This window comes from Monopterus albus, unplaced genomic scaffold (genome assembly GCF_001952655.1).
Source record: "Monopterus albus unplaced genomic scaffold, M_albus_1.0 scaffold3.1, whole genome shotgun sequence".
Taxonomy (NCBI): Eukaryota; Metazoa; Chordata; class Actinopteri; order Synbranchiformes; family Synbranchidae; genus Monopterus; species Monopterus albus.
Genome location: NW_018127883.1, coordinates 3836524 through 3857643, shown reverse-complemented (window position 1 = coordinate 3857643; position 21120 = coordinate 3836524). Strand labels below are relative to the sequence as shown.

The 21120-nt window shown below is 41.3% G+C and overlaps 1 protein-coding gene across 1 annotated transcript; it reads left to right on the top strand.

Moving 5' to 3' along the window:
* The first annotated feature begins 17131 nt into the window (after nt 1-17131).
* Nucleotides 17132-20272, top strand: six2a (SIX homeobox 2a). Its single transcript, XM_020601787.1, has 2 exons — nt 17132-17970; nt 19090-20272. The coding sequence occupies exons 1-2, from the start codon at nt 17411-17413 to the stop codon at nt 19400-19402; spliced, it is 873 nt and encodes a 290-aa protein (XP_020457443.1). The 5' UTR covers nt 17132-17410; the 3' UTR covers nt 19403-20272.
* The last annotated feature ends 848 nt before the right edge of the window (nt 20273-21120 follow it).

Sequence of the window (21120 nt, the reverse complement as noted above, 5' to 3'; positions counted from 1 at the left end):
TTGTTTTCAGTTTTGATGTGCATTCCCAGTGTCTGTGGTAAAAGCTCACACCTTTCATGTTTTTGCACTTCTTTTTATTCACATGATTTTTGTTCTTGTAACGTTATCAGTAATCAAATACTTTTTCACCTCAGTCGTTCAGGTAAGTGGTAAACCCCCAACACACACATAGAGATGGGATAGATGAGACTTTGTATTTAGCAAACTGAGCATCCCAGCAGGTGGCCCACCAAATGTTATCTTACCGACCTCTGTCCTCATCCATAGACACACAGACACACACAAGCCAGTTCAGTCAAGTGAGCAGAGGAGATCCTGATGTGATAAGGAGGCAGAAGGACAAGGATTTACTGGCTAGATCAACCTGAAGGAGAAAAAGAAAACACAACACGCACACACACACACACACACACACACACGACTGGAATAGATGAGGGTTGAAAATATTGTACTTGAAAATATACCAGGGCTTGTTCTTCATTTGCTCCAGCTACATGGTAATGAAACTGCTTTTTGCTACTGTTTTAGTTGTGTTTGGAAACTAACTAGTAGCTTCTTTGTGCGTGTGTGTGTGTGTATGTGTGTGTGTCTGCTACAATATCAATGTCGAATAGTAGAGTGGTACCATCTGCTGTTTGTGCTGGCTAAGGCCAAACTCCCAGCGTACAGTTGGTGGTCTCAGCTTCAGCCACCAAACAGACTGTCTATCTGGGTTTGTGTCTGTGTGTATGTCTGAGTTTGTCATAAACGGATGTGCTGTTGTGTGCAAGCTGCAGCCCACCAAGTCAGAAAACCCAGATGGGATGAGGGATCATATTCTTGATTAAAAATTAAGGACTGCCAAATTTTTCTGTGTGTGTGTGTGTGTGTGTGTGTGTGTGTGTGTGTGTGTGTGTGTGTGTGTGTGTGTGTGTGTGTGTGTGTGTCTATACGTAAAGACCAGTCTGAGTTTTATGCCATGAGGCTGAGAACATTTTGGGACTGAGGACACCTTGGTCTGTGCTCACTTTTTGACACCCCTTTAAAAGGTTATTTGAGGGTTAAGGCTTAGTTTTCAGTTTAAGGTTAGATTGGCAGTTAGAGTTAGGCATGTGTGAACACACACTACAGACACACACACACATTGGTTTTGTGCTTGCTCACACACTGATTTAGGTAAAACTTGGCGCTCATTTCCTGAACTACTTGATAAATTCCAGATATACTACCCATCCTACGCACAAGCTACATGAATAGAAAGAGAAATGTGGCCCATTCATAAGAGGTGCATAATTCTTCTTTGCAATTAACCTTTAATTAACCAAGCAGAGGCAGAGGTGAGGCAGCAAAAAGCCACAGCAGAACAATACACTGTCTGTTCATTTACTGAACTGTTATGGCTCTGGAGTCTCTGCCTGATGGTTGATAAATAAATGTGGCTTGGACTGGTCCAGAGCATTTTAGAATTAAAGAATAATTCTTCTTTTTGGGCAGTACAGAGGCTTGTTTTACCTCAGAGCATGGTCCACTTTCACTGGTCATTAGCAGTCATCACCATCAGCCGTGATAACAGCTGGCCATAGAAAGCAGTATATGAGCTGCAATAGAAGGGACAATTGTCTCTAGTAGTAAACTTGGCACAGATGGTTCTTAATCAAACAGACAGATAAAACTGGAAGGTCATTTTTAACCTTTAAAATATAATTCTTTTTGTCCTTTGTCAAGGTGACAGTACCTGGCAAATCAAACTAAGTGTGCTGCAGACACCTCACATATTTTGTCTTGTTATATTTTGCTTTATTTCTTTAAAAAAGTCAACTTGTCTCATATCTGAAGGTTTAAGCACTGAAACTTTTTACAGCAGATAGCATGGAGAGGAGATTTGCCTTTTTCCTGTCAGATATATCTTTGCCCGGCGCTGCCCTGCAGATCACTGCACACACTCATTTGACTATTTATGGCAGCAGTTAACTCCCAGTGTTCTGGTAAAGAGCTTCAGCAGCAGGTGAAGTCAGAGCCATATCCCAGACCTGATACAATATTACAACACATAAACTTACAGGGATGAAAAATAGCATAGCCAGTCTCACCAGGGTTAAAGATTAAAATGTGTGTGTTTTAGGTTTAGCAGTGTGATACCAGATTGATGCCATACTTGTCCTCCCTTCACTGTAGCACTGCTGTTGCGTATCCGCTATTCATTCAGCTGATGGATGTCACCCAAGTGATTCACAAACACATTGCAACCTACAAATTCAGTAGAGAAGACAGACAGAAAAGAAAGGGGGGAAAATGAGGAATAGAAGGGAGATCTTAACCAAACACAATGTCATTATGTCTGTACAGCCAGTTACTTCTCTGCTGCTCTGTTCTACTTTATTCCGTTCTTTCTGTAACACAGCTTAGTGTCCATTTTCTCTTCCTCATTCCAAAAGATAGCTCCATCCCTCAGGCCACAGACCATCAGAACAGCCTTTATTTTAGCACACTGTTTCTTTTGATTACAGGAAGGTCTCACTTTACTACTCCATAACGGAGCATATCACATTACTCACTCTTCAGTGAGTGCCTGTTTGTGTATATACAGTATCTGTGAGTAAATACACATATGTATGCGGACATGTAGGCTCACATGCTGCGTGTGCATTGTTTGTGTTTACGACTGACGTCTTGTCTTTCATAAGTCAGGGTGTATGGGTCTTATATTTCAGTCTTTACCTTGTACTGTTATAGGATGTACTGTATCATGTTTGATGGATATGTTTGTCTTGTTTGAGACCAATATTATCTGTTATTTTCCAAACAGTTAGTATAAGGAATCTGCCTCGGGTGGATTTGTCTCTCTTACTTGGTTTCGGTTTGAGCTGAAATGTATCATATGGAGTTAAAACACGTATCTCAAAAATGCTGAAGAAACTTTGTTTTTAAACAGTTTTTTATATAAACAGCTGTTTTATAATTACATGCAAGTTTATTTAAAATGCTGTGAAGAAAACAGCATGTCTAAAGTAAGAAATGGCTGACTTACCTACATAGCCATCTCAACGTGTGAATCACAATGGAAAGACTAACTGCAAAGCTGAGAATGGAGTTGCAGAGTGTTTAATAAATTGAATATGACTGGCCAGTAAACCCCTGCCATCTGTTCTGGAGGGGTCATTCAGGGGTGAAGGGCCCAGACCCTGATCTAGACAAACGGCCTTGATTCTGTGTTTTCGGCAAAACACAAATGGGTGAAATTCATACTTCAGCAATGTCAACTTCCCTCTGCAGCGCTGTCACTTACAGCGCAGGTCTCAGAGTGCAGGAGGAGAGGGAGACGGAGAGAGGATATATCCTGTATCATTTCCTGTTCTGACAAGCGTTGTCTTTTTGACCTTGTTCATGATATGCCTCCGTGCATCTCGGTGTCCTCTCCCTGCCACTTTTATACATGATTCTGTCTCTCCGTCTTCCTGTCTTACTCACTGATGATCTTTTTATCTGTCTGCCTGTCTCTCCTTCTCAGCTCTACCTGTTTCCCTCCATGTTTATCTGTCTCCCGTTCTATCACAAACCCATGGCCTGCAGCTGGCAGAAGCGAGGGCACATTGCAGGCCGAGGTGGGTATATTTGCTCACACGCCAGATCCCGCCTTTCCCGCTACACCCATTTTTTGACCACACGGTCAAGAGGGAGTGTTTTCTGTTGCTCTTGGACTGCGCTTTCCTTCACCCTGTCTGCCTGTGCAGCATGGCTGATGAAAACTCAGGCCTCTTTTTTTCCAACCAGAAGTGCTAGTTCTGGCATCACGAATGGCCTTCTGCACCCACCTTCACTCACACACACCACATACCTCTCACTAAAATATCAAATATTTCATTTTCAAAGCCGGCGCGAGATGAGAAAAAAACAAGATGCAGTATGAAAACAAACAAGACGGGTGCTTTAACGAGTGTAGTTTAGATTGTGGGTACATACCAACACGAAAGGTGAGAGGCAGGTAAATGTAAACGCTCATCACATTACCATCGACTGCTGGGCCTCTGATGTATGCTCCCCGGTTTCTTAAAAGCTCTCTTCTGACCAAAGTCTAGCTTCTTCTAATTCCATGCAGAGCTCTGGGAATTTATTCAATTACCTAAAATGATCACATAAGAAAAAGGGCTTTAGAATCTGCTGAGATGCACAGAATAAGCTTTTGGAGCTATCTGCAGAATCTCTTTAATTCACCAAAGTTGTGTGTGTTTTAAAATGTCAAAGTGCCTCGGAGCAGTTTTTTTGCTGACTCCATTAAAATTGCCCACATCCTTCTCTTTGTAAACAGGAAAATTATGTGATATGAACCAGTGAATAGTGGTGGAATTATTGATTTATATTTTGATGTCTGAGATTTCTTCTTACTAACAGTTAAGTTTTTGTAGTGATTATAGGATATCTTGTATTTATTATGTTTTGTTAAATATAACCCATTAAAGGCAGACTAATAATTTTAATAAAGTTTAATAAAGTGCAAAAATAGTTGGATATCATTTTTGTGACCTCCCCATCACAAACATATGAACCCCCTAAGAAAATGTTCTTAATTTAAATATTTTGTCAGTTTGATACAAATCTGCAAATTATTTGGTTAATTGCTTAAAATTAGGGGCATTAAATGTCACAAAAAGAGTGGATAAATCAAAATTTACATGTTAAAATAATTTGTTTTGTCAACACTCCTTTACCTGAACACATCTTTTAGTATCAGATAAGACAAAGAAAGCACAAAATACTCATACGTTTGAGAATCTGGAACTAGAAAATAAATAGTACCTCTTGATTAAAAACTGGAAAGTCTCATACATTCTTCATTTAAGTGTTTTTTTTTTTATTTCACCAGTTGTTGAAGAAAGGAACCTTTACATAACATGACATGGGTATGGAAACAGCTATACACAGACACACATGTTAAAGTCCAGATGCACATGTACACACACAAACACAGAGCATTGTGTTAATGAGAATGTATTGTCCTTCTGTTTTCCTCTCTTTTCTGGCCCATCGGGGAATATAAAGTTTAACAGGCATGTTGCTTTCTGTGACCCCGAGGAGGAAACACACTCACCACTGAGAAAGACTGGTAATTAGCCAAAGCACTGTGGGTGTCTGTGCTGCTGTGTGTGGGTGTGTGTGCAAAGTGTGCATGGAATGGATACATGTGTTTGCTTGTAAGTAAGTGCACTTTTCTGTGTGCATGTGTGTGTGTACAAAGAGAGCATGACACCCAGTGAAGTAAAGTTCCACCCAGTATCTGAGGAGTAAGAGGGGATGTTTCAGTTGTAAGTGTATATGTGTGTGTGCTGGAAAAAAGGCTGAGGTGGTAGTCAAGTTTTAGGTAGGTGGGATCCAGGCTAATTTATGTCAGCACCATAGCGAGCTCCTAGATTTATTGATGGTAAAGCAATACGGAGACGCTCTGCAGCTCCCCGTCCTCTCCGCACACGCACACACACACGCACGCACACTTAATGCCCTCAGCCTCCCACCTTCTATTGTACAACGTACCTATCCTTCTCACTGAACTCGACTGTAACTGTAGAGGCCATACTGCTGCTGCTTGACTGCCGCAAAGGACATATGGTCGAGTATTTTGTGCGTGGGGGGGGCTGGGTAGTGCTGTGCCCATTCCCCCTTTAGCCATTGCTATAACAAAATTCTTGAAATTTTGTAGAGGAGTTGAATAGAAATATTCCCTTGTAGGAAAAGTGAATTTACCAGCTGAGACAGGACAGTAATTTGCAGATAGGTCAAATGGGAATTTCAAGACATGGAAGGAAATACCCTGTAAATTTTGGAGAGCAACATGTGTCTCTCTGCATCAAAACCCCACAACTGTATTTTGTACTACTTCTGTATAAAGTTTATAGGGTTATTTATGTGCCAAGTACGGTAAGATGTATTATGTCAGAGCTCAGGATTCCCACTGAGATCCTCTGTTACGTGACAGCAATCTGTTTTTTTAAATTAGATGTTATGTTTTCTACATGTTTGAAGACGTGAGGGTTTCAGCTGTTTGACACTCTTTGTCTATGAGGCAGATGTAAAGTTCATATTGTCAGCAGTTACCTGACAACTTTATATCCATCTCTTCATTTGTTTGGCATTTTCTTATTCACTAGTGGTGCATCTTTATGTTTGCATGGAATTACGTCTCTATAGTGGACCTGAGAGTCAAGATCGGGCAACATGATCTTGACTGATGATGATCAGTGATCAACATGATCATGACCAAAACAGAATGCTCTGTATTTAATATGAATTTTGCTGTTTGGTTTTTGTGCGCGTGACAGGAGGAACCAACATCCAGAGTTTATTGGCCCTTATAGTGCTCTTGATGTGTGTGTGTGTGTCAGGAGAGGCTGTTTATTTGACTAAGGTAATTTTGTTCCTGAAGTATCTCATGTCACTTCCCCTCAAAAAGGGACAAGTGGTACAAGTTTTCCGTTCCTGGCAGCTCACTCATACTGTATGTATGGACACACAAACACAGTATGACTAGAATGAGAACATTCATTTCAAACACTTGATTTGTATTTAGATACTTGCTATGTAAATTAATGTAAATATGAAAAATAAAAAAATATGGACAATATATGAAGGTCTAATATGAGGCTTCAGTGCTCAGGAATTTATTTCTGTATGCATGAACCTCTGTGTTCTTTACCTTAGACTCATTTTCTGTTGATTTGCATACATAATCATCTCTTTCAAAGCCAGAATTAAACAAATCAGAGTAACTAATGACCGATGTAATTGGAATTAAAGTTTCAGATCCCCCCAAAAATACTTGCTCAGAGAAAACAGAAGAACCTCAGACTTATACTTCAGTGCATCACTGGAGGATACGTACATAGTTGGTTCTCAAAATCAGCTCAGTGCCTTTGTCATAGTAGATGTTACCTGATTGCCTTTTCACGGTGGTCCCCTGATTGACCTGACCATCCAGAAACCCGACGACTTTGATCTGTGATTGGCGAGATCACTTAATGAGGGTGGCCAGCATCTGCAATGAAACCGAGAAGGCTGGTGATGAAGTATTTGAGGGAGCATCATTCCAAAATGAGACATGACACCTAATTTTGGAAAAAAAGAGTAAAACATGATTGCTGGCATGCATGAGAGTGGAACTAATGGATTCACAGTGAATTCATCAGCAGCACACAAAAGTCTAAGAATTACAGTAGCAGTATTGTTTCACAGACTTATCTTATCAAATAGAACAGTTGCTCAAGCAATTTTATCAATATTAAGATAGAAATATATGGTGTGTTATATAGATTTTCAGTGTATCATTATAAATCAGATGTTTGCAAAATCTAATTTAAAGTCTTGAAACTGATGTTCAGTGACCTGTGTTCCACTGTTCAGCAATATACTACCACACAGGTTAATACACCTGATTTTTAACGCTTTTACATGTCTTAAAAAAGGTGGTTGCTAATAAGTGGCTAAAGCTGGAAGCTGTGGTGGCAACGTTGAAGTCATGGGACCATGGTGTAGTTCGTTTATAGCCTAACAATAGCTTGTTACTTCTGGCGATTGTATTCAGGCATCAAAAATCATTAAAGTTGTGTTCACTTGTGATAATTATCTTGCTGAACAAAACGTTGAAGTGTTACAAACCCTTGTTTGTCACTGTTTATTTTCTGCCATAATCAAAAAGCCAATGGAAAAATCCCATTGGCTTTTTGTCAAGGGAATCACTAGTGTCCCTACGGCACTCAACAGACTAATTAATCATTATTTCTCACTAATGGCCTGATGTTGGATATCTGTCTTTGCATTAGTGTCTCCCACCTCCCTATGTTGTGTCTTTATTTCTTTGCCTTTTCCTTTTCTTGTCTTTGTCCCTGCTCTAACATCTCTCTTTGTCTCCCCCGCTGCTTGAGAGGGAGATGAACTCTGAACAGCTGTGGTGATCCCTGTCTGCTGTGAGTTATGGCTAGTTGCTGTCCTCTTGGCTTTTATTGATAATATTAGAGTGCTAAAAGAAAGCTAAAAGAAAACCCTGCCCTCATGTGTCTATATATATTTTTTGTCTCTCTGTGCTGAGCTATGACTTCCTGCAGTGCTGTAAATAATAGGTCTCTTCACGAGTTGGCGTCTGCGCACACACTCGATTTTACCACCACAACTGATGTTGTGGGTGTTGTTACTCTCTATGCTGCTCTTTTTGGCCTGCTTTGGAAACATCTCAGACATTCATTACCGTTACTGCACAGAAACAAAGAAAAACGGTGATGATCAGAGCAGTAAAGTGCTGTGTGGAGCCTAAAACAGCAGACACTACACACACCCACACACACTTTTGAGCCACCAGCTGCATTGGAAGTGCTGATCATGTTTTTGTTGCCCTGACCTGAAGGTGTAAAGTCTACATTAATGCCTTTGCCATTAACATGCGCACACATACACAACTCCAATACACATGGGCATACATACACATACATATTCAGAAAAACACATGGAGGGTCCTGCAGCTGCTGTTCACCCACACCCTCCAACACACACACACACACATTGTACCACAGTCGCTGCATTCTACCATAACACACACAGGCAAGAAGCAAATGTGTCATTTATTAGGGCCTGTTTCCAATCTGGGCTGATGATGAATATCCCCGATCTCCCCCGCACTGCTCCTGAATATTCTGAAACAAAGGCCTCTTATGAAATTAGAATGACTACTCTGATTAGATACTGGGACTGGATTAGCCATCTGCTCAGCTCTTGGGCAGAGGAATGATATGATCAGAACTAATTACGATGTATAGCTACAGGAGAACACATTGAAGGCTTCTGTTTCAAAATTTGATATTCATTCTGAATAACTACAATGTCCTTGTGTAGGGGAATTCTTATAGATTACTCTTCAGTACGATATGGTGCTCTGATGCTGACAAAACCTTTCATGTTTAATGCTTCAAACTAGCAGTTATGGTGAGAGTAAGTGACACACCTTTCAAATTATAGATATCACATGAGTCAGGGCAGTGGTTAGCGCTGTTGCCTCACAGCAAAAAGCTTTCGGGTTTGAGCCCTGGCCGACCGGCCGTGTCAGCTGGCCCCCTGCAACCCTATTCAGGAATAAGCTGTAGAGATAATGGATGGAAGGACATGAGTCAATTGGTTAGATGGTAATTTGTTACCAAAAAAAAAACAAGATAAAGATTTTAGGATCAGATTATATTTGTTACATCCAGTTTGCTTCCCTTGGCTCTTGAAAAGCTGCTGATTTAGAGCTGGATATACTCAAAGTTTAGCCTGATAATACATAAACAACAAGTAAATCTACTGCAGATTTTATGTTCCTCTTACAGTCCAAGCCTTCCCATTTGATTCCACATGCCACACAGCGTAAGTGAACGGAGATGGGCAGTGAGCTGGTGTCAGGAGTTGCCACTGTGGAATGGACATATGTAGCAATTTATCACTTGTCTCTCAGCACATGTGTGGGTGGCCCTGCAGCGGGTATTATTGCAATTTGGGAGCAATTGACAGTAATCCCCTCTTTCTGCTTGTGTGAAAGCTCATCATCCCCCTGCACACTGACATGCACGTCTTCATGAGAGATGTCCTCCAGAGCTCGTCTCAAGCTTTTTCTTGGTGGTCTGGAGAGGCCATTCAAAAGTAAACCACTACAGTCTAAGCACAGCTGACTAACTAAATGCAGATGAATCCTTGCAGATGCAGTTATTGCAATTCTGTTCAGGGCTATTGGACTGATTTTATGACAGAGGAAATACTGGGGCACATGCTTTTCCTCACCCCCACTATACTGACTGAGAGAGACCAAGTCTCAAGTGAATCTTCACAGCCATCAACAAACACTAATTTATATAAAGAGAAATTTGAAATGTTTAAAAAGAAATATACTGACTCACTGGCATAAACAGCAGTACTATATAGAGAAACTAAACCTTAGTAAACTATAGTGATGCATGAGCAGTGCCTCAGTCCCATCTTTCCTCTCAAATAGCTGTGGTTACTACAGGCTCAGATTGGCTATAACTATGAGTTTCCTGGACAATATATTCAGGGATTTGCAGGCGTTTAATGTACCCTGCAGGCAGAATTAAAAACCAATCATGAAATCCAATTCTTCCATATAAAAACAAAGGAGCAAAAGGTGCACACTTCTTCTTATAAAGCAAACACTTGTCGTTTATCTTCACAGCATCTCATATTGTGTCCAGTGGTAAGTAAAAGCAAAAGGTTTGATGGATGGTTTGGTTTAATGAGAGAAGACGTCATTTAGATGATGAAAGGGAACTTATTATTGATGGGATTTCTTAGCGGCTTCAGAGAGGAAGAAGGGTTTACAGAGCTTGAACAACTCCTTCACTGACCACGTAAAAACTGTGAAAAGATAAAAGTCAGAGCTGGGCTGTAAAGAGGCAGCAGCACCGGCGAGCGCTGATCACATGGCTCTTTTTATGGTGGTGTGAGCTGTGGTGACAACAGGAGTCAGTCCATATTCAAAGTTAGTTGTGTTCTTTGGAAACAAGGATCAGCTAGCTGATGTATGTTTTCTGTTTAATTTTGGATGGACTGACAGGATTTTGTATAGACTTACAGGTACTTGGTTCCAAGATCATGTATCCTAATGAATTAGATGATTCTTAGTACTGTAGGTTGACATGTGCATACTGTATATTGGATAGACTGCCATGAAGTTTGATACTTTTAAGTGCCCAGATTATGTATTATAATGACTTTGGTGATTACCTTAGTTTTCTCCTAACATCACTATAGCGCCATAGAGGTGACTTACTTTTGCAGGCCAACCTGGAAGTTAGCACCACCCTGAAACGCTGTTGTCAGACAATAAACAAACTACACCACGGTCCCATGACTTAAACATCACCACCACAGCTTCCAACTTCTGATTTGATTTAGCGCATTTATTTCCTGTACAACATTTTCCCTCTTAGAGTGACCTGCTCTAGCTAGTGCTCATGACTGGGTCAGTTAATTAGAATAGTTTGCAAGGGCACGGCTTTAAATGAAATGGGGCTGTAAAGGTGAACTAGTGAGTATACAACTCTGGTGTGATGATGCTTAATATCCTTAATAGCCTCTTGTTAGCAACCACCTTTTTTAGGACACATAAAAGCATTAAAAATCAAGAGTGGGGTATTTTATGTTGTAGAATGAAGCATGAAAATGTCCGGTACAGTATCAATACAACCACTGACTCTGCCATGGAACTATTTACTACCCAAATGGCCGGTGACACAGGGTCAAGTCTGTGTTCAGATGAAACCACAAAGTGTTGTAAAAACCCCACATACTACATACTGTAAGCTGACATGTTGTTTGGTGTCTCTCTGTTTTTTAAAACCATTTGCTAGAATAGGTTCTGATCCCAGCTCTGTTCCTAAATGAATGCAGAACCAACAAACTGGAATTATAGTCACAACTGTTTAAGGTTTGTTTTAGGGGTGGGGCGAAACCTTCCCTCTTGCTTCTGGCCAAAAGAGGCATTTATTTGCTGTTTCAAATTTTACATGATCAAAAGAAATTGGCTATCATGATCCAGTTCTATGTCCCAGCCTTCTGTGCACTGTGATGCAGAGCAGGCTGAGGTTTATCTGATATTACAGATTAGTCCCATGGTGGTTTCTTAATTGCTGCCATAACAAAATACTCAAATATAGAATCACATTAAAACGGCATCAACTGCACATAAAATTCCACACCAGCTATGTTTTTTTAAACCTAGTTAGTAAATTTATTAATCAGGTTAAACATAAAATATAGAGTAAAAGTGTCATATTTTTGCAGGTCAGACCTGTTTAGGCAAAAATACCCCTTTTAAAGGAACTTAACACTAAAAACATACAGCCTGTAGTAGCTATTTAAAGCAAACTTACAGCATTGACATAAATCAGTGTACGTGTGAAGCTCATATAGCTGCATGTCTGCACACTGCCGGTTTGACAAGAGCCAGGTCTGAAGGGCTTTCACCATAAAGGTTAGGAGCCGTGAAATATCTGCGAAGTGCTGGAACCCCTTTCCTCTCCAAATTATAGCCAAATGCATGCTATGTGCTCTTAGTGGTAGAAGGGAAATGCCTTGGCAGTGCATAAAGGGCTCAGTGTGCATCTGAAATGACCGTGTGACTCCTGAAAATAAACAGGAATCAAATGGAGTGATTGATCGAATAAATTAACCTCAGCATCAAGCCGCACGTGCTCGCTCCGTCTCTCACACAGACACACACACTGCTACTCATCAGGTCCAATGACCAGCCTTGTAGAAAAACAGGCACTTGTTGCTGTTTGCAACAGTGTTCAGGCCAGCTGCAATCTGGGTGTTGTTCCACGGAAGTGTGTCGGTGGTGGGTGGGCAGGGGGCGTTCGTTGGTTATGTTTTTTTTTTTACCAGTGGGTAATAGATGACAGAGCCAGGCTTAATTGCAGAGATTTTAATTTGTAATAGCTTCACATTCAGAAAATGCTCATGTGTAAATACACCGAGATTGATTTTACCTGCTAGTTTCAAACTATCAGTTTATATTTCTGCCAGATAATATCAGATATTGTCGAGGAACTCCACCACGTGATGGTATTGTGAATCAAAGCATTAAACATCACAGTGTTTGTCATGCTAGGATAAGATAAATAAATCACACTGGTGGTTTTCCGCAGAACAAGAGCAACATTACTGGATCTGTTGCTTGCCATTTAAATTTTATTTATATATCATGTAAAATCAGAATAAAAATCCAGTATTGAGTCTAAATGCAGCAAATCAACGTTCAGCAACTATTAGTAGGAATCACATTTAGACCACAGACTGTGCATTTATAAGACTGTACTCAGCTCGTAGAGGCTGGTGCTATAAGCGGGCTGCTGCATATAGAAAGTGTGTTTCAATAAAAACTGTGATTTTGTTCATGCTGGTGTTCGCTCTGTCGTGATCATCGTGATACTGGACTCACCTTTTAGCTGCCTGAGTTTTGCGCAGGCCTCTTTATTCTAAAGTGGGCATAAAACGTAAACCAATCAATCTGATCAACCTGCCCAGCGGTCAGAGCCTTCTGGAAATAAGGACGAGACAGCCACCTAATGCACACGTGCACCCCTCTGACCCGCCCTCCATCCCTGCCCCTCCCTGCTTTTTGCCTGTGTGGTGTATTGAAATCTTGTCCTGGCTCTGCAGGATAGCTCTGGCCTCTGGGGTAACAAAATAGATGTAAACAACCAATTATTGGATAGGCCCTCATTCATATCCCCTTAACCGATATAGACACAGAGGTTCTGGCTTTAATAATTTCTCTCTCTCTGCCCAACGCTTGGATGTCTGTCTGAAAGAATGTTACTCATCAACTCCTTGTTGTGATTGTCTCAGGTCAGTGCATATAGGAGTCTTACAGAATAAAAGCCACGTCCCTCTTCCCACTCCAACACAGAGACTTTGCAACACACCCCAAAACATACATCTTGCAATAATCAGCTCAATTAGTGGAGGTCGTGGTGGAGAGTGGCCAAGGCGAGCGGTGGGAGGTTGTGAAAATAGGGGGCTGGCGATTAGGGGAAATGTGATCTCCATTCATCAGCGGCCGTAATAATTACTGTTTCAGAGCCAGAGCCCTCTGATCAAACTGATCTGTGGAAACAAGTGGTTTACAAACACTGTCAAGGGCCAGACATGGGACCCTGATTTGCCCAGTCCCTGTGAGTGAACACATCCAGCAGTTCTTACCATAAACAGCTCAATACAATGAAGATTCTTTGTATTTGTATTCATTTGCTTGTTCTACTTTGATATTTGCTCTGTTCCAATGCAGCCTCTCTGCTTCAGTAACAACCCACTTCCCTGATCATTAACCTTTCTCATCAGATGCATTCTGGTCTAGTAAGTACAGGACAAGCTTGTCTATGGGCAGCAAGACTGCGTGAGCAGGTGCTGATTGAGGCATGTCAACAGGATGAGTTAGACAGTTTCTTCAGGAAGGGATTATAATTTATTATTTTATTACTTGTTTTATGTTTGACCTGTCACATTCCTGTTATCCAGCCATTCGTGCTGGTGCAGTGCATCATCTCGTCAGAATAGTATCAAATGAGACAGGTGATGGCCCTCACCTGGAGCTCCTACAGCGCCCCAGACCCTACTTTGGTTACATCAGCACCCAAAGTGATCCAAATGACAGAGTCAGGCAGGGATGAACTAGGCCTTCACAAATCCCCTGCAGAGAACAGGGAGGCACAGCATCAGTCTACAGGGGAGGCCAACAGTTAAAGCAGAGGTGGAAAACTGTTAGAAAAAATCATAAAGAAAGAAATAAAATACAGCAATGCATCTGTTTAGTTGTCTCTCAGTAACAGGAGTGTTTTCAGTCTCTAAACTCAAACTGATAAAGTATTACACATATCTGAATGGCCTTTGATTTGAAACATAAAAATGAGGCCATACATAAACTCAGTGAAAATACTGTGACCACTGTGAGCTGTAATGACAGCGCCTCTTTCACCAAGGGGAAAGGCCTCTGCGTGTTTTGGGCTCGTTTACGACGCATTTAGGTGCTTGTGTTAGATGGATGGAGATGATAAGTTTTATCTGAGATCGCTCTAAAATGTGGCGTCTGTCAGATGTGTTTGGTCTGGCTCTCTGGGCTCTGAGGAATCACATTTAAACATTCATAACGCGATTTAATGGAACATTATTATTATTGTTGTTATTATTATTATTATTGGGAATAAAACTGATACATTCTTAGGATTTGCTCCCATATGAGCCGAATGTGTATAAGGTTAAATCGCTGCACAATCCCTTTCAGACGAGCCCAGGTCCCCTGATGATTATCATCAGTCAGGCTAATGCCGTAATTCTCTGAGATCTGCGCTTCAGGCAAAACCCAACACAATTTATTAAACAGAGGCAGAACACAACACGGAAACAGGGATCAGGCTGCTCTTACAGGACTCCTCATCTCTGGTGATAAACTAGCTTCGTAATTACACTAATAATTCATTTGACATCGCTGCGATTTAGAAGAAATAGATCATGGTTTTCAGGCCTAAAACTATCTGGAGCAAAAGTGAACCTCTGATCTGAGCACAAATTATTTTGACATCAGCAGATGGCAACGTTTTATGGTATACCTCTGAGATTTGAGGTAGGTCATTGAGATGTGCCGTTGACATTAGCAAGTTCTTTATTGAAAATATAAGAAATAAAATTATGACCTGTGCATGTCAAATTCCGCCTACTAGACGGTGATACTACTGCCACCACCACCACTAATACTAATAATAATAAGGCTGAAACTGGTCTGCCGGAGGAAAGAGCGGTGTGTGTGTGTGAGAAAGAGAAAATGTGTGTGTTTTGAGGCAGCAGTGTCGAGTGATGTGATACTGTGGGAGTAACTGACAATCTCTAATGAAGAGGTCCCATGGTGAGGTGATAGAAATCTACCAACCGGTCAATCTTTGGCCCAGCAGTCCATAGCACACACACGCCTGCCCGAGTGACACACGTCTCCAAACGCCTGACGACAAATTCTGTGCTCATCATGTTGCCGCCACTGTCAAACTTCACCGCTGCAGCCAAGTGGAACTCATCATTTCCAAGTAGCCTAACGCACATCACTTTCTTCTCAGTGATTAAACCAATTCACTCATGTTTTGCGTTAAAATCCACACTTTGCTAACCTCTCCTCCTACTCTTTCTCCGCCATTCTACCTTTTATTATCATATTGAAATGATTACTGGGGGCTTGTCAACAGGTCTTACCTTCTAACCCTGCTTGTTAATTTTGATGATCTCCGACTTCCATCTTCTCCGCCGCTGCTTTAAACCGCATCAGCTAAATGACTTCAAATACACTGGTCAGTTTGTGCCTCACCGATGTGCAGGTTGATGCCGTTCATGTTCTGTCCTGCTGCTCGGCAGGCTGCCCTTCTCCTCTCCCTGTCCAACAGACTCGACAACACACACGAACGCTTCAACATTAGATCGGGTGCACATCTTAAGATTTTGTCGGTGATTCTGCTCCTGCAGGCACTGCCTCGCCCCCCATTTTCATGTATGTTATCACATGCATTGTGGCAATGTTAACATTTATTAGAGCAACGAGCTAAATATAGAAATATAACATTTATATAATATTTTTAGCAAATTTGAAACGTACAAAACAATAGACACTTCAAGATCCTTTTGTGGATATTATGGCGCACTCTTTACACAGGGAAAGTTTACAAATTAGTCAGCTTTTAATTAATAAAAAGTTTTTTAAATTGCTTTCTAAATCTAACTTTGTGTACTTTTTCGGAGGCCTGAAGATTTCTCTTTTTTGTTGTTGTTATTATTAGTAACGTATTTCTTACAAGATGCACTGTTAAGGTTCTCGTTTGCTGTAAAATATATTTACCGAAATTATTATTTACAATTGACTATTACTACTTTTTATGACTTAAAGTGGACTAAATTGAATGTAAACTGGGTGGAAAACATAAATTCCTGCCCTTTCCGGGATAATCGGTCAATTTTACTTTTTTTTTTAACCTACATTAATTTTTTTTTTCTTCATGGCAAGTCTGTTATGTTGTGCCAACTTTTCCTAAATGCTGCATCACTTGTCTTCGACAGTTGACATTTATTTCACTTGCATGAAATTATGAGCGTTAACTTTAAAGTTCCAGGCGTTGTGCAAGCCCTGACTGATTTGTGAGAGCTGCATGAAGACATACTGCAGCAGGCTGTGTGCGCACTGGCGCCATCCTTCTTCCAGCTGCGTGATCAGCGCTGCGCTCCTTCCCAGCACTCCCTGAGCTCTGCGCTCTTTGGCTGCCCGAGGTGTCTGTCAACGTGAAGAGAAAGGAAAAAAAAACGTTTTACAAGAAAAAACTGAGCAATATTTCTATCGGAAGGCGGGCTGCTCGTGAAGGGAACAATCGGGTTGACTTTGCCAAGGAGCCACCTCAAAGCATATCAGGTTACTTTGAGTGACAGCGTAACCATGGCAAATAATTTGACCAAGGCTATTGTCTTATCCTCACCATCCCCGGGTCAGATAACCGACCAATCAGAGTTCATATAATCGCTTCTCTTGCCAACTTAGAATAATATTATTAAAACGAGGCAGCGAGCCCCGTCTCCGGGAGTAGCTTATGTTGAAACTGCATAGAAAAGGTTGAGAAGAGCAGTGGACGCAGCAGCAACTTTCTCTCTTTGTCCACAACTTTTTCTCCTGGGGTTTTGCAAAGCTGAATGGACTTGAGTTTATTCCACAATACGCAGTTGGATATAATCGAGCCTTGGGCAGGTCAATTTTTAAACTGCTCTTTTGGGGACACTGCCACTTATGGACTTAATGAGTTCTGAATTAACGTGATACTGAGAGGAAGACGTGGAAGTAAGGCACAGCAGACTGTAATTTGTTTTGGTTTACGTTGTCGCCATGGCCATGCTTCCGACGTTTGGTTTTACGCAGGAACAAGTGGCGTGTGTCTGCGAGGTCCTCCAACAAGGGGGGAACATCGAGCGGCTGGGACGCTTCCTCTGGTCCCTCCCGGCGTGCGAACACCTTCACAAAAATGAAAGCGTCCTCAAAGCGAAAGCCGTGGTCGCGTTCCACCGGGGGAACTTCCGAGAGCTCTACAAGATCCTGGAGAGCCACCAGTTTTCGCCACATAACCATCCGAAGCTGCAGCAGCTGTGGCTCAAAGCGCACTACATCGAGGCGGAGAAGCTGAGAGGCCGACCACTCGGAGCCGTGGGGAAGTACCGCGTCAGGAGAAAGTTCCCGCTGCCCCGCTCCATTTGGGACGGAGAAGAGACAAGCTACTGCTTCAAGGAGAAGAGCAGGAGCGTCCTTCGGGAGTGGTACACCCACAACCCATACCCATCCCCGCGGGAGAAAAGAGAGTTGGCTGAGGCCACGGGACTCACCACCACACAGGTCAGCAACTGGTTCAAAAACCGACGGCAGCGAGACCGGGCAGCGGAGGCAAAGGAAAGGTAGGATTTGCTAGTCGCGCGTAAAAGTTAAAACGCTGAAAATTAAAGGCTTGTTCTCGGCTAAATTACAAGGCTATAAAATTTGTATTTGCCCTACTCTTATGTCTTAGTGTTCACACCCATGACATGAAATTTGACTTCCAAATTAATATCAATAAAAAAAAATCACTTAACCCTCCAGATACTGGAGTGAACCCACATGTAAGAAAACATATCTGAACACGTTTAAAAGTTGTTTTGCGGTGCTATTGATGTGGCTGTGTAGCCTCCAAATCAGCCCAGATGACATTTCATTAGGAGTCGTTTGTATATTGCAAAGTTTGGAAATGGCACACATCCACCCACCCACACACACACACACACACACAGAGACGTTCAGAGAGGTCTGGGAGACGTGTTTTAGACAGGTGTTCGGGTTGGTGTCTTCTTTCACCCTCTGGCCACTAATTCGGGCTGAAAGCTCCACGTAAATCATGTCTTCCCACTGAGCCGTACTCACCACTGCAAAAGTATGATATGCCATACGCAACATGCACAGGTTTAGCAATAATTAGACCTGTCATTTATTCCGGCACAAAGGTCGAGAGCTTACCCTTTTTGATAGGCGTCTTTACGCACAGGGCACCCTGGTTTAAATAATTTGAAATAAACACATGTACTTCCAGGTAGTCAATAGATTTATTGTCCTCAGTCACTGTTCATTTAACTCTGTGCACTGTGAACTGAGCGATAGCCTCTAATTATTTAAGTGACTTAGTCTCCTAATTGTTTGCTCCTTGGCAAATGCGCATTGATGCATAACTGAATGATGCATCAATAAATCATTAGCATTTATACATTAAAGATGCTTATTGTAATTAATATCCCAGTACACACAGTGGCAGGGACAACACTATATTTTCCAAGTGTGTGTGTGTGTGTGTGGTATTTTTTTAAATCTATTTTGATTTGTTTAAAATGTTATTTAGAAATGTTTCTTTTGCATATTTGGTCATTTATTTATATACTGTATGTCTTTTTCAATAAGTGCCACGACTTGAGCATTTATTACATTTTCCTACTAATACTTAGCAGTTTGTTTACACCGGACTGATAAGTGACTTTGTTTTCTGTTCTCAGAGAAAACAACGAGAACTCCAACAGCAATAGTCACAACCCATTGACTTCTTCCATGAATGGAAATAAAACTCTATTGGGGAGCTCGGATGACGATAAAACACCCTCGGGTACACCGGATCACACGTCTCCCAGCCCGGCTCTGCTCCTTGGCTCAAACACGGGTTTACAGTCTCTGCACGGCCTGGCGCCCCCGCCGGGACCCAGCGCCATCCCCGTACCCAGCGGTGCAGACTCGGTGCACCATCACCACTCATTGCACCATGACACCATACTGAACCCTATGTCATCGAATCTAGTGGATCTTGGCTCCTAAAAAAAAAGCGGCCCAGAAAGCGGACAGAGAACACCGCGTCTGTGTTTTGGAGGAGGTGGCTTAAGACAAGCTTCAAGCACTTGCCGGCGAGGTTCAAGGCAGACAGACTGGAACACTGCGAAAACAGCCACCTTAACAAATCATTTAGTCTCAAATTCAATATATAAACGCTTTTTAAACAAGTGGGAAAAATGTGGCAGTGTGCGCGACACCTCCATTCACCCCCAAATTAAACCTAAGCTTGTTTCCGGGATTTTCTCGAAACAAGTGAAGGGCAGAGAACTTTATCGAATTACAACAGGTACCATTTTCTCACGCCGTTGGCATATTTTGCCTTTAATTCGCCCAAGGAAAATAGACAGATGAATAGGTTTGAGATTATATGACTTGTTAAAGCGGAGCATTTTTGCAGTGGGGGTGCAGACAGAAGCCGAAGAGGATCTAAGTCGTTTTAGGTAAAACAAAACATAAAAAATAACTATTTTACCAGAATGTAATAACGTTACAATGTTATATTGTTGAACACAATAACAAGAAAATGTCTTAATTCTTGTTACTATTACCGTTGTTACTGTAGGGGTTTAGATCTTTGGGCACCTAGTTAAATGTACCCCATCGCCTTTTGGCCTTTTTGTTTACATGGGATTTACGAGAGAGCCATAAGCAGCTTTTTTTTTTTTTGAAGGGGGGTGATGGGGTATGATATTCTCAAGTGTCTTATAAGAGCATCGATAAGGAAGAACTATTTTCATCTCTTGCTATTATTATTTGCATTTTCATTTGGAACGAGTGCATGTAAACTTTGCGATAACTGATGAAACATAAAACGATTCACCTATAGTTTCATATACCCTTTACAATAAAAAAAGAACGAACTACATGGATCAAAATGGAGGATTTCTTTGCTTCTAAATGGTTTTTTAAACTTTTTTTCAGAGAACCGGTCTGTTTATAAAGGGTGTGTCCTGGGGGTCACCTCCCTACCTGTTTTAAACATTTCAAGCTGGTTGACGTTTTAAAAAATGTAAGCAATGCAAATATCCTCACTAGCTGCAGGAAAATCTCTTTACACTTTCACAAAATGATATGGAATGATGTTGTGCATTTTCAATTATTTCTTGCACTTTCAAACGGGGATTTAGGTGATTCACGAATCTTATTTTGCAGAAATGCCCAAAGTTTTAACTCTGAGCTGTATTCAAATCTATATTTCAAAATTCCCTTTTTGGTTTAAGATATTCAAGGAACCACCAGTTTTTTAACAACTTTAGGGCAATATATGATCAGATAACATTATAAAATATTAGCTTCTGACACTCAGGCCTGCTCTAAGAAAGGGGGTATTGTCCTTTGTGTGCGCGCAGTCTGCCGGGGCGCACGGGTTGATATCCGGGACTATCTACCATCTAATCACAAATGCTGCAAGGGGAGTCGTTAAGGAGGAAAACTATGTTTCTCCTCACTCCTCACACGGTGTTTACAGACATGCCCTTGGTTTTTGAAAGAGCTGGGTCTAAGCTAAAAGTCTGGAAGAAGAATATGCAGAAAGAAGTGTTGGGTGTTTCAGTGTGTTTTAATTTAGAAAATGTAATTTAGGGATAGTAAACAGCTTTTTTAGGAAGAAACATTTAACATACAAAAGCGGAATTTTGGATTTTATTTTGTCTTGGCCTGTTATTTAAGTGATAATCGCCGACTTAAGGTCAAAATTTACTTAG

What these genes read in the sequence shown, in the direction of transcription:
- six2a (XM_020601787.1), top strand. Translation starts at nt 17,411, where the DNA reads ATGGCCATGCTTCCGACGTTTGGTTTTACGCAGGAACAAGTGGCGTGT. An exon ending in GCAGCGGAGGCAAAGGAAAG is followed by an intron (nt 17,971 to 19,089) that starts GTAGGATTTGCT and finishes TTCTGTTCTCAG; the next exon opens with AGAAAACAACGAGAACTCCA.